The following is a 14802-nucleotide window of genomic DNA, read 5'->3' on the forward strand; positions in this document are numbered from 1 at the left end:
CACTGTCCTCTAGTGGTATTTACTCAGTCACATGCTAAATTGTGGACAGATGGGATGAACTTGAATAGATGAAGTGCCTGAGGGTCTGGAGAACAAGAACCATGTTTTCCCTTCAAATTTCTGCTTGGTGAGGCAGCAACAGACGACACACGTGTTTAGGCATGTGCACGCACATGTCCACATTGCCATGTGTTCCTCTGTTTCCCCAAAGCGGTCCAGATTGTGGGGTTTGTGTGGATGCTGATTACCACTCTGGAAAAGGAGAGGGTTGCACTTTTCATCTGGTCAACTGGCATTCAGGGTGATCTTTTGCATGTCTGGCCACAGAAAACTGCACCATACAGACATCCCCACACTGGTCTGCAATGCAGAGAGCAGTGGGGGTATTGTGACACAATTGAGAGCTGACAGGAACAGCTGTGGCAGGGAGGGACAGTGGACAAGGGACTTTTTGCAAGGGACCTTTATCGAGGTGGAGTAACAAAGGCCATTCAACTTATTTCTTGACCAGCAGAGGCAGGAAGTTTCAGAGTCAGAGGTGCCTCCGTCCCCTCTCGCATTGTAAATACTACAATAATAAATTAAGTAACAAACCATTTGTTGCCCATTCATGACTTCCAAAATCAGCTGCCGTGTGAGGCAAGCTGATTCATCTTGCGTAACTGTAGAGATACACTCTGTTTAACTGAAATCGCTTTGCGCGTCGAGGTCCCCAAGACACTCCCCCAAAGAAAAACACAATTGACACTTAATTTTTGTTTAAGGTTTTTGGCATAATTTTGGCCACAACTTTATTCAAATTACAGCAATGTGAGTGGTTGCTTAGGCATTGGTAGCACTAACAGACCCCGTGAAGTCAGCAAGGGTAAGTCACCTGGGGAGAGAGACGGGACTGGGAACCATGCCTCACCTCTCCCCAGAATGCTCCCAGGGGCTTGCGTGGCCCTAGCCCCTTGCCAGGGGGTTTCGGACAAAAGCATGGGGAGCCCCTGGGTTCCTTTAACGGAAAACCCTTGAAGCAGCAGCAGCAGCAGCATTTTGGAGGGGCAGGCACAGCCGAATCCATACCCCTCCACCAACCAATTCCAAGACCAATGCCTAACCGCAAACCTTACAAGTTGTGACGATTTGCTACGCAGTAGGCAAAAACCAAGTGGCACACACTAATCAGCCAAATGGACAAAATTCCTACCAGGCCCCTGCCCCAAAGCAGATGACCCCATGACAGGCATAGCAAGGTCAAGCAAACAGCCTAAAATTAGGGAAGGGAGGGCGGGTGATCCGAAGTAAGCAGCGAAAAGAGGAAGTTCCTCCCTGCGAGCATTCTATTTAACAAATAGGGCTGTCAATCAACAAATGGCAACATCTAGATTTCCCCAGTAACAGCCCGCCCCTGCTTAAAGGATGGCCAAACCATTTGCCTAGTAACAGTGAGGTGTCTTGTCAGCCCCGCCCACAACCTGTGCTCTCCATGAGGGAGGACACACTTTGTCGGCCTGCCAGTTCTCCTGCTTCAGATGATGCAGTAGTACATAGGCAGTAGTGAAGAGGCTTGATTTAGATGCTTATTATATTGTGAATGTTTCCATGCCATTTCATGCTAGCTCTGTCTCTAGCTCCATCTCTGATGTCTCAGTGGCCAAAACGCTTCCATTTCCTCTCCATGCTGCTTAACTGTGAATATGTATGTGGCGTCTTCTCTCTCATCCTGCAAAGAAGCCACTTCATCTTTTCTCCCAGAAGTCTGTTCAAATATTATAACTGCGTTTTCTCACATTCATCGTTCCGTATTCCTTCCTCTTGCTCTCCTTCCTCTTCTTCTCCTACACAGGTAGATGGGCAAACTGGCAGTTCCGCAGATAGTGTTGGTCTCGATCAGCCCCGGCTAGCATGCCCAATGGTCATGGATGATGGGATATGACATCCCAACAATCTTTGGGGGAGGCACAGGTTCACCACCCCCTACTCAAGTGTCTCCTTCAATAGCAACATTTTAATCAGAAGCTCCTTGCTTATGGAATTCTGTGAATCGCCCTGAGATCTACAGGTATAGGGTAGTATACGAACTTATTAAATCATCATCATCATCATCATCAAGGTATGTGTGTATATATGTGTATATATATATACACACACACACACACCATCAAAATTCTGTTTACTTTCTTAGCCTACACTGTAGGGCTAGAAGGCACACCACTTTAGGGCTAGAAGGCACACCACAGGTGGTACATGACCCCAGTCAAGCTTGCAAAAATCTATCATTTGCCCGATAATAAATGCTGGAAATATAAAGAAACTGAAGGTACATTCTTTCACCTTTGGTGGACGTGCCCAAAGATTAAGGCTTTCTGGGAAATGATATATAATGAATTGAAAAAGGTATTTAAATATACCTTCCTGAAGAAACCAGAGGCCTTTCTTCTGGGCATTGTCGGCCAATTGGTGCCAAAGAAGGACAGAACTTTTTTTATGTATGCTACAACAGCAGGAAGAATACTCATTGCAAAGTATTGGAAGACACAAGATCTACCCACTCTGGAAGAATGGCAGATGAAGGTGATTGACTACATGGAATTGGCAGAAATGACTGGCAGAATCCGAGACCAGGGAGAAGAGTCGGTGAAAGAAGACTGGAAGAAATTTAAAGACTATTTACAGAAATATTGTAAAATTAATGACTCTTAGAAGGATGTTGGATAGAAACTAAGTGGTTTCCAGCTGTAATGCTTTAAGAGATACGAAAAAAGGTTCACAAATGGGTAAAAGCTTAATGGTAAGGATTTGCTGAACTAACAAACTGAACTGGAATACAAAAAAGGGAGGTACGAGGAGGTCCGGGGAAATAAGTGTATGGAAGATATGCTATGGAAAATTAATGTGTTTTTAACTGTTTTTATTTTGTATGTTTCTTTTTATTTTTCATTTCTTTGTTATACCTTAATAAGGGTTTTGTTATTCTTTTTTCTGTATTTTGTATTTTCTTGTATTTTTATTTTTTGTTTTTTTTGTAATTCTTGTATTCTTTGAAATTTTAATAAATATCATTTAAAAAAAAAAAGAAGAAGGCACACCACTTTCTTTCACTGTTTTCGTCTGAAAACCAATGGCTTCCAATGCTGGGGCGATTCTTCTGAAATGATCTAACATCTTGAATGGATAGTTCATGCAGGTTTAGCACTCTTAAAAGTGTCATGTCTCTAGCAACAATTCTGTGTTAATTGCAAAGAACATTTGTCCCTTGAGAATTATGAATCAAAATTCATTCCCCCCCCTTTTTAATTTACAGATATTGAACTTTCATCTAACTTGACATCATTCGGACCACATGTCCTGTTTTATTCCACAGATGTGGGTTTTTATTAGTGTGAGTCAGAGAAACAGAATTGCCTTCTTCTCTCCCTCCCCCCATAAACTTAGGGTAATCTATCTTCCTATATAGGATATTGCCATGGTAACCTTGGTGTTACTAGAATGACCTAATACAATTAACTGGGCCCTGTTCAGGCAAAATTTCCTTCTCACAGACCTTTGGTTTCCCCAGCACCCTTATTTCCTCTTCTCTTAACAGTAGCCAGAATACTTTGTGTTTAACCACTCAGGAATGAGTCATACACCAAGTACTTTGATGTGATTCTGCAGGCACCAATGAACTTACTTTAGTATAAATGGTCTGTCAGCTGCTCCTATAAATTCAAGATCTTCTAGAGACACAGCACCAACTGACAGGAAGTTAAGTATTACCAGGTTGGATGTACCAAAAATGAACTCAACGGGGCTTACTTCTATTGCATGCATGTATAGGATGCACTGTTAAAGAGTCCAATCCTGCATCATGAGGGCTTCAGTTGGATTTTAGCAACCTAACTGGACTCAGGATTGGATCCTTAGAGCTGGTTCACAATATAGTCATCGTCATGTCTCATCATTGCTTACTCAGCCTTGATGACTCAGCTGAATGTGAGAACCACCTATCTCCACAGAGGGGGGAAATGTCATGTTTCAGATGATAGGAATATGAAAAGTCTGTCAGTGGTGTTTGGTCTGTGGTGGCTGATACAGCCATGTAAATAGTAATAGTAGTAGTAGTAGTAGTAATAATAATAATAATAATAATTTATACCCTGCCCATCTGACTGGGTTTCCCCAGCCATTCCTGGTGGCTCCCCACAGAATATTAAAAACACGCTAAAACATGAAACATTAAAAACTTCCCTAAACAGGGTTGCCTTCAGATGTCTTCTAAAAGTCAGATAGTTGTTTATCTGCTTGGCAACTGATGGGAGGGCGTTCCACAGGGTGGACGCCACTACTGAGAAGGCCTTCTGCCTGGTTCCCTGTTAACTTCACATCTTACAGTCAGGGAACCGCCAGAAGGCCCTCGGAGCTGGACTTCAATGTCTGGGCTGAACAATGGGGATGGAGACACTCCTCCAGCTGTACTAGGTCAAGGTCAGTACAGTGGTACCTCAGGTTACGAACAGTCCTGCTTACAAACACTTTGGGTTACCAACTCCACAAACCTAGAAGTAGGTGTTCCAGGTTGCAAACTTTGCCCTGGGATACGAACACAATCCGCTTCCGGGGCCGTGGGAGACCTATGTAGGGAATGCGCCCCTCGGGTTAAGAACGCTTCTGGTTAAGAACAGACTTCTGGAACGAATTAAGTTTGTAACCTGAGGTACCGCTATATGATGTTATGCTGAGCAAGCAAGTAGTTTTCATTCCCCAGGTCTACTGGTGTGTCAGCACAGTCTCATATTCCTTGAGAAGGACCCAGGAGATGAGGAGACTTAGGCAGCTGTGGGAAAGGCCTTCAGTCTCCACAACTGCCTCAGAGGGGCAAGACCTACCGAGAAGAGTTGTCTTGCTCATTAGGCCTGGCACTCCTGAGTAGACCTTGTTTATTCTAATCAGTAGTCAACTTCACTTACCCCATGTGATCTATTGTTGGCTTGCTCCTAACAGTGTTCTTCATGGATGTTGGCTGCTCTGTGCTTGTATGAATGAATAGGAGGTTTAAAATGTGATCAAGGCAAATATAGGGGGGGCATGAATGTGAACTGATGGATATTCATGAATAGATGAAATTGGTGGAAGCTGGCAGGCTAACATTAGTGGACGAAGTCACCAGGCTGAAGGCAGTCGAGGTGCCTGGGTGATGCTGTCAAATGGTAGCCATTTCCAGGCGTTTCTTGCTCCAGACGAACCTTTTAAAGATTGCAGGTGGCCCTCACAATGAGTGAGAGCCACTAGAAAGGGCCTTCCCAGGCTTCTTAAGCCTTCAGATATCTCTGGTCCTGTGCTAAGACAACATTTTCCAAAACTCAGCCAGCATGGCGTCGAGTTTCCCACATTTGGGGGAAATCGCAAGGGTCAGCACACCTGGAATGGTGTTTGAGACTCACCCTGAGAAAACCTCCCTCATGCTCAAGATATCTCCCCTGTCCTGGGTTTGATACTGGCCTTGTCTTGCCTGAAGAAGCTTTGGTAATGCTTACGATTTCTCCAGAGAGCCCCAATCCCCAGCAGAGCAGAACAAATTGTAAACGGATGCTAGGATTCTACAGACTTTGTATGTACAAACCCAGGGTAGTTGGGCAGATGGCTTGTTTGGTTCAGGTATAAAGAACACCTTGCAGCAATATGGCAGGTGAAAGCAACAGCAGATCAGGAAAGGGACAATTGCAGTAATTCAGAGGGAACTGAGGGCATGATATTGGCATTCGCAATGGCATGGGGTTGAGGGTCATGCAGTGAATATGGAGACCAGGCAGCCTACTGTAGTTAGGACACATTTAAGAACACTACCTGGGGAGGTGTTTTTTGGGGGGGTGGGGGGTTGAGTGAGCATCAGTCCTCAAATAAGGTGAAGTAAGTCACACAGGAACAAAAAACACACATGTATTAGTCTTTTTTTATTAAAGTATCAAAACATAAAACTTAATAGAAAACAAATTGCTTCTACTGCATTATTAAATGTTCAGAATAAAACAGATACATAAATCCATGCAGTTCTTTCATTCAACAATTCTCCCACTTGGCTTGGAAGCCAGCATCCAACCTGGCCTGGAAGGAGTTTGCCTGTGCCCTGAAGAACAGGAAGGAGCTCAGCTACTGCTGCTAGCTGCCACTGCAGACAGGCGACGTTTAGGCAGCTGAACTCCTTCCTGCCACAGTGCTGTCAGAGTGCCAGAGTCCCCCAGAAGTCCAGCAATGCAACTCTCAAGCAATGCAAACAGATATATAGGATGTATACTATTGATATAATCTTGAGGTATGTGCACTGCACACTTACCCACATACGCAACCACACACACACAACCACACACGAGGAAGCAGCCACAGCTGAACCAATATTATCTTTGAAAAAGTAGCAGTGCCGTTGTAAACATTTGGCATGCTCGCTAAAGCCATTTGTCTTTCAACCGAAGCAGCAGCAGCAGCAGCAGCAAGACGCCTGCGTCATTTTAAATAGGCTGTAGAACCGCAATATTAAAACACCTCTCAAAAGGGAAAACAAAGACTCTATGTATGAGAACATCATACACGCAACAGAGTCCATTCTTTTATTATCATTTTCTGAATTGCTTTTGGAAACACGTTAAATACATGCAGGGACCGTCTCTGGCTAATGTTGGCAGCTCCTCATACTAGCCTAGGGTGTAGATCCCAAGAAGCCCTTCCATGTACGAAAAGTGCATTTGTTCATGGAAGGTCTAGTTGCTACAGAAGGGATACGGAACCTGTGTCTCCCTAGAGATTAATTCACAGCATCCCTGACCATTGACTGAACTGGCCAGGGAGCTGGTAGGAATTGTGACAACATCTGGGGGGCCACAGGTTCCCCATCCCAGCACTAGAGCATACCATGAGAAAAGCAAAACCAGATCCAAATATGCTCTTTTGCTTGCAGAGCGGGAAAACAGCCTGACTGTTAAAGGGTGCATTCACATTGCTACCTAAGACTGCAGTGATGTCTTTCCAGCACTCTCCCCCCCCCCCGACCACCCTACCCCCAGCTGTTCACATCAGCACGGCTTCATTGTTTCTGTTTGTGTACATGCCAGAGGTTGATTGTGGTGGGGGTGCCTTTACCCCATGCAAAGGTGTTCCCCCTTTGGCCAGAGACAAATTTGGAAAGCCTTAAGGACTCCACTTGGTGTGAAGCTGGTTTGAGCAACAATGCATCAGACGGCAGCATTTCACAAAGAAGTGCAGGGGACATGTGCATTTGGGATAATGCTGTGTGAACATGGATTAAAAACCCAGCACTAAGCACACACAGGAAATGGGAGTGTGAACGCAGCCATAGTTTTCTTCGTTCTTTGGATCTGGCCTGCAACATCCCACAATCAACAGCACCGTATCACTTTTAGGGAGCGACAACATTAGATACTGAAGACGACCGAGTACTGTCTAGAATTCATAATTACAGGAACCCAATCAATTCCCCCCCCCCAATAAGGTTCTTGATAGCAGAATTGCACATAGTTAACATAGTAAATAAACTCTCTTCCCCCCTCCCTCCCTCTTCCCACGCATCCCTCCCCAACCCAGTACATTGCACGGTCAACGCAGAGGCCTGGGGGGGGGGGGTCCTGCTGTCCAACATGACTTGAGGAACAGCTCACAAACAGCAAAGTGAATTTACTCTGCAGGAAGAAAAATCACACTCTGATGAGACAGAATTTGGCCCGCTTCCTTCCATTTTTTGTTACATGAAATATACATTTGAAACACAGCATTGGACATTATAATATATCCAAATTGCTGAAAGTGTATTAAGTACTTCTGTTGCAGAATGTAAAAAACAGAGAGATAAAACAGGCAGCAGGCTCAAGTATACCAGCCACAGATTGACAGTAAAAACCTATGCATGTCTCTACTTGGAAGTCCCATTGCATTCAATGAGCCTTCCTCCCAGCTAAGTGTGTACTATATAGGATTATAGCCTTTGAAAACTATTGTTCTGAGGTACGATGTTTATGTGGGTGTGTTTTAACACTGGACAATGTGGATGAAGGATTTTATCCTGCAAACGCCTTTGTCTACTGCATTGATACATAATTAAATTTAGATCCCAGCAGACTAAAACTAGAAACAATACTTCATAACAGAACTGCAAAGTGTTTGGGCAAAAATGAGGATTTTTCACCCAAATCTGCATACAGAAATCTGATTTGCAAAATTAAAATTCCTATTCTTGTGACTCAGGTTCCTAAATTCAGTGTTTGAATACTGAGTGGGGTTTGTCTCAGAGAGTGAAGTGAGCTCTTTTTTTTTCTTTTTCTTTTTGGTAAGGTGTTTGTTATTATAGTAAAAAGTTAGAGTTTAACTAAAGCATCTACCTCACAATCTGTGCACTACTTAGGCATATCAGTGATAAATAAAAGGTGATTGAGGAGTCCAGAGATCCTCACAGAAGGAGGGGTGAGAAATGCCAACAGGTGACAAATGGCTTATTGAATAGGAAGGGGCACCTGAAATTAACTCCCCCAGCTACCAAAACGATCTGCACTGTTGGAGTTAATAACATGAGTACAGGGTGCTTGAGCATTGCACACACTAGACTTGGGGTTTCTACCCCAGATACCCAGAGTACCATTCTGTGTAAATGGTATGACAACCAGATGAGTAATCTATGCAAAAAGCCTTACAGGGAACAAAGGATGGACCACAACTCAAGTTGCAGAGCCATGCTTTGAATGTATGCGAGTCCCACACCCAACTCATCCTTAAACAAGGATGACAAGTAGCAGAGTCTTGGGTCTTTGAAGAGGCTCTACCAGTCAGAAGAGATGGCATCAGACAAGATGAATCAAAGCTATGAAACTCTGTAGAGCAGCTTTGTCTGTTCCAACACCGGATTGCTCTGCTTGAGATCTTTAATGATCATACTTATATAGGTGCAAGTTCTTATGCATGCAAGGTGCTGTGGGGTTGAGAGACAGCAATGGGTTCAAGGTCACCCAGTAAGCTTCAGGTATCAATGTGGACCAACACTCTAACCAAAAGCTGTCTGCACGACGACAGGGGAAGCTGCACCTCCAAGCCTGCTATTCAGCTGTTGACAGACCTACTTGGCTACTTTTAAGTCTCTTTTCCTAGCACAGCTGTAATTGTCATGGAACAGTTTTGCAAATACATGCAGTTAATGCACCCACAACCATTCCTTTGTGCAACTTGAGAACCACCAGAATTTCTTGCTCTGAAAAAAAAAAAAAGGTGGTGCCCAGGAAAGATTTGCAAGTTCTGGATTCATGAGGTGGTGGCCCACAAATCAAGAGAGGAGGATTAATTTAACATCTATGTCGATCGTGTCACTGTTTTGTATGTTATGAAGTCCTTCCGAATACTGTACATGATGTGACTCATAAAGTGGATTCTCAAAGGGGAATTCCCCTTTCTTCAAACAAGCCAAGGGAAGGGGTAATGTTCCAGCTTGATACATTCAGACTTTTTTCTATCTTTTTTACAGAAGCTGATGCCTGTCATATCACCCACAAATCACCCCCAATGTGAGTCATCCAAAAACCCACAGAAAGGCTTCCGTGAAAACAACAATACAAAGAGAGCGTAAAGCTCGGTTTAAAAAACATTGCACTAGGATATAGAAACACAGTAATTCCCGTTATATCGCAATGCCTTTCGGAATTGAAAGCAGCATTCTGGAAGTTGCCAACCTCTTTCTTTTGAAAGTACAAAGCAAAAGAAACAAACGAAACGAACAGCCCACGCTATCTAACATTTCCTACCCCAATCGAGGACAGATGGGGAGGGTCCATTCAGCTTGGCTGTCCATAAGATGTGCATTATGGCGAGTCCTAGTGTTCTACTCAAGTGCAAGTACCACATGCCATCAGGGGTTTAGCAAGTCTGTAGCTGTATGGCTTCTAGGAACAGCAAGTATGGCAGATACTAAAACCTGAATCACAGCTAAGCTAGCGCAAGCCTTTTCTTCTTAGCAATGTCATCTCCTCTGCCTTCTCTCGACTAATGGGAGACCACAAATACCAAGATACCTTCTCTTATGGCTTCTGGCTTGGGGTGATGTGCTGGGGTGTAATTTTTTGGTGTCAGAGGCATGCCCTAGGGGCACCTAGCATTGTCACTTAGCCTTGCAAGGTTCCTTCTTTTATCTGCTGAATGAAGAGGTTCCTTTCGTCCTCCGGCGTCCTCCCGTTCTGGGCCCGGACGATGCAGGTGGGCCTGTGCAGGTTAAGCATGTAGATCAAATGCTGCTTCTCGTTCTTCAGCTCTTCAATCTGAGCCTTCAGTTCGGCATTGATGGTTTCCAGCTTCTCCGATTCCTGGGCACAGGAAAAGAGGGTAAATATAAAAGCGGAAGTTCTGAACCATTCTTCTGTTAAACACACAAACGCACACCTCCTCTTTCGCATCTTCTGTGCCCAGATAGCATCCGACTTACCTTCTGCAGACATTCCGTCTTCTCCTTCTTTTTGTTTCGACACTTGGCTGCTGCAATCTTGTTCCTTTCCCTCCGTCGCCTTTTCCTTTCATCTTCAGGCGCACACTAGAGCAAGATTCAGAGAGAGAGGTAAATTGGTTGACTTTGGGCACATCCAGATGATGTATCAATATTGCAAGTGGGCCAAGTTTATACTTAATTAGTTATCAGCATCTCCCCCAAGTGTACCACGGAGCTATGACTCCTTCCCAAGAGCACATGATTCAGAAGTACATGCAGTGCACACCAAGGCTCCAGCTTGGCACTAACGCAGTTGCAGCCTTTCACAAAGCCACTTTCATTCAAATACACACAGATCATTGTCTGTGATGGGGTGGGGAGGTATTAGTGCAGACTCCTGCCTTATGTATAATACAGTTTTCCTATTGGAAAGTTCATTGAACAATTATCTACTGGTTTTAGTTCCTCCCCACCCCCCTGCTTTCTGTTTTGTTCTTGTTTAAATAGAACGCCATTACTGAATGTGAAAGCAAAACAAGCAATTAAAAGAAGGAGCACCTCTGCTTTCAAAACAGACATTTCCCCAGGTCTGTCCGAAACCATGACTGTGTCCAACGTGGAGGACATCCTGTGCGACAGGCACTTGTTCTGGATGGCAAATCTCAATTCTTCTTTCACCAGCGGAGTTAGATTTGTGAAGTCTTCAAAACCCAGGGACACCGAAGGAGACAGGCACGGGACAATGGCAGTGGCGCTGACTTCCGAAGCAGACACCTGGCCAGGGTGTTGGAGCATCATTTTGCTGAAAAAGAAGAACAAGAATGACTCTTTCTGAATTTATCAGGACTCTCTCTCTCTCCCTCTCTCTCTCTCTGTGTGTGTGTGTGTGTGTGTTTGTCAGATGATCGTTTAACTCTCAACTAAGACCTGATTTAGAAAATATGACTTTTGGATGTGGAATAATTCCTCAAACTCTGGGCCGTGACCTGTAATTACAGGTCAACAGATTTCAACAGACCTACTCTGAGTAGGACTTACTTGGATACAATTCATGGGCAACCATTCTAACAAGATATACAGTGGTGCCTCGCAAGACGAAATTAATCCATTCCGCGAATCTCTTCGTCTTGCGGTTTTTTCGTCTTGCGAAGCACGGCTATTAGCGGCTTAGCGGCTATTAATGGCTTAGCGGCTATTAATGGCTTAGTGGCTTTAAGAAAAAGGAAACAAACTCGCAAGACATTTCGTCTTGCGAAGCAAGCCCATAGGGAAATTCATCTTGCGGAACGACTCAAAAAACGGAAAACTCTTTCGTCTTGCGCGTTTTTCGTCTTGCGAGGCATTCGTCTTGCGAGGCACCACTGTATATCTTGTTAGAATGGTTGCCCATGAATTGTATCCAAGTAAGTCCTACTCAGAGTAGGTCTGTTGAAATCAATGAGCTAAAGTCAGTCATGCCCATGTGATCATTTCAATGGATCTGCTCTAGGTACAGCTTAGTTGGATATATATATATCTTAGTTCAATATACTGTACACGTTTATTTAATCCTGACATTTCTATCTTGCCCTTCCTGCAAGGAGCTCCAGGAAGCATACATGGCTCCCCCTCCCTGTCTTAACCTCACAACAAGCCTGTGAAGTAGACTAGGCTGAGAGAAGGTAAGTGGTCCAATGTCACCCAGTAAGCTTCATGACCACAGTGGGTGGCGCTGTGTTCTAAACCACAGAGCCTTGGGCTTGCCGATCAGAAGGTCAGCGGTTCGAATCCCTGCAACGGGGTGAGCTCCCATTGCTCAGTCTCAGCTCCTGCCCTCCTAGCAGTTTGAAAGCACGTCAAAGTGCAAGTAGATAAATAGGTACCACTCTGGCGGGAAAGTAAACAGCGTTTCTGTGCGCTGCTCTGGTTCGCCAGAAGCGGCTTAGTCATGATGGCCACATGACCCGGAAGCTGTACGCCAGCTCCCTCGGCCAATAAAGCGAGATGAGCGCTGCAACCCCAGAGTCAGCCATGACTGGACCTAATGGTCAGGGGTCCCTTTACCTTTAAGCTTCATGACTGAGTGGGGCTTTGAACCCTGGTCTCCCAGGCCCTAGGAGACTCTAACCAGTACACCACATTGGTGCTCTCTTTCCATACACACACTCTCACACACATTACACAAAGCACCCTTGATAAACAACTTAAATGCAACTATAAACCGACATTATAACTCAATAGGAAGCAATTCAAAACTAACATTGCCAGGTTTTTTGTACCATTTGGTATAATACTGCCACATACTGGCAGCTGGGTGAGCAACTTCTAACCAAACAGGAAATGTGAGTGGCAATATATAAGTTATATAAGTTACATGGGATTTTGTGCAATAATTGCACCACAAGTTGAACTGGGTCACTTGTGCTGATTAATTAATCTCCCAATCTTATGTTTAGACTGGCAGGGATTTGCCCAGTGTTTGTGCAGTTTAGGTGTGTCAGATACACTAAATCAGTGCACCCAGTGCTCAAGAAATCTCTTGCCTGCAATGTGGCTCATTCGCACATGCAGCTGCACATATATCCAGCCATAGGAATCTATCAAAGGAGTCATCCTGAGAAGCTCCATTTTATTAGAGGAAGCAATAAAATGCTGCAAAATATTATTACCAGCAAAATCTATTACAATTAGCTTCATAATACATAAGACAATTACTGCCTCTGGGAATTTGTGTACATAAATGAAGCCATCATGCTGTCAAACTAGATTTGATCTATGCAGTATCCATTGTAATTATAGCTTCAGGGAATAGTTGGAGTTCATTATGGTCTCCCACGCCAGTGGAAGTTGCACCCTTTTGCACTGGCAGCAGATAAGTGTGCTTAAGGAAAAAAATAAGATTTGAAGGCACAGCCTCAAGCGGCGAAAGAGGACATACTGTCACTGCTGCTACCTACAAACACATTTCTTCATCCTGCACCCCAACAAGGCAGGAATATTGTCACAGTTCAGTGACACGTTCCAATCAGGCAAGAGCACTTGAGGAGAGTGCAGCGCAGGGCTGATCTGGGGAGAAGCTCAAGGGCCAGACAGACTGCTCTGAAGCATCGCATTCAGACCTCAGGCCACAGGTTCTCCAGACCTGATACAGATAGTTAAGTTTGTTGGTCCCGCACATGTTTCCCACAGGCATCTGGTTGGCCACTGTGAGAACAGGATTCTGGACAAGATGGGCCATTGGCCACACCCAGGGGGCTCTTCTTACATTTTGCTACATGTATGTAGGCACTGTTTGCATGCACTGGAAATACTTGGCTCCCAACCATGGCAAAATGCATGCATTTCAGCCATCCACGTAAGGGTTTTATTTTTATTTCAACACAGAAGTAAGGCTTTTATGATGTGCAAAGTGAATCCCAGGCATACCCCCTCCAAAAAAGCAACAGCAGTAGAAAACCAAAAGTTTCTTGACCTCCTGATTATGAGAGCGAAGATTTCCTGGAATTGTTTGTTATTTCCATAGACCTTGAGAAACTTATGTAATTCTGCAGAAATCCCCCTGGCCATGGTGAGTCACACCTCAAAAATGCTGATCTCCTTCAGTCCTCCATAGAGGTAGAAGATAACGCCAATCAAACCAAGACAGCAAAAGGGCCTTCAGTTTCCAGGTTATCCTCTTGTTTCCAGCTCAGAAGACGGTAATGAAAAGTCGATCAAAGCAGTAAATTAACAAAAGTGGTGTGCCTTAACTGACATCTTTAATTGATTATAGAGATTGCTTAATTCTTCACAGATTAATCTACCCATTTCCCAGTCATATCTTCATAAGCCAGGTCTATGAACTTGTTTTCCAAAAACAAAAACCAGAATGCCAATATTTTTTTTACAATGCCAGTGTTCTGGGTAATTATATGCAGAGTAGGGGGTACAGAGAGTCCCCATTTATAGGCTATAAATTATAGCTATGTTTAATAGGCACTTCATGCCAATTCTTGGAGCTCCATTCATTATGTTGGCACTACTGTTGGCATCAACACAAAATTCTGAGGATTTGGGGAATGGCCAAGGTTTCGTTACACCAGTCCCCTGGCAGAGAAACAGCTGAGAATGCTGGCAGTAACGTGGGACTCCGGAGAGAATTGCTACAGCTTTCCAAAAACCATACTGCTATTAATGTACATTCTCAGCTGTGTTTCAGACAGAATCCTGCAAAGAGGTCTAGGCTGACGGACTCGTCCAAAGATAACGCAACGAATTCCATACCTGAGAAAGCAGGAACCAGAATCTGGGTTTCGCACATCCAAGCACAATTCCCTCCCATCCCAATGTCTCTCTACTAAATATTATTTGCTGCTGTAGTTTCTGTTTGATGAGCCGTCACGTACAGTCCA

The 14802-nt window shown here is 44.2% G+C and overlaps 1 protein-coding gene across 3 annotated transcripts in view; it reads right to left on the reverse strand.

Annotated features, from left to right (window-relative positions):
* Nucleotides 1-5899: 5899 nt before the first annotated feature.
* Nucleotides 5900-14802, reverse strand: part of ATF3 (activating transcription factor 3) — a 37014-nt gene continuing 28111 nt past the window's right edge. For all 3 annotated transcript variants that reach the window (XM_081000627.1, XM_081000628.1, XM_081000626.1), the window contains exons 2-4: nucleotides 10991-11234; nucleotides 10433-10537; nucleotides 5900-10313 (exon numbers count right to left, since the gene is read on the reverse strand). In XM_081000627.1, coding sequence (XP_080856753.1) covers nucleotides 10116-10313; nucleotides 10433-10537; nucleotides 10991-11230 — 543 coding nt within the window. In that variant the 5' untranslated portion in view covers nucleotides 11231-11234 and the 3' untranslated portion in view covers nucleotides 5900-10115. The remainder of the gene's footprint in view (nucleotides 10314-10432; nucleotides 10538-10990; nucleotides 11235-14802) is intronic.

The sequence above is a fragment of the Podarcis pityusensis genome (assembly GCF_964106645.2).
Source record: "Podarcis pityusensis genome assembly, chromosome: 3".
Lineage (NCBI taxonomy): Eukaryota > Metazoa > Chordata > Lepidosauria > Squamata > Lacertidae > Podarcis > Podarcis pityusensis.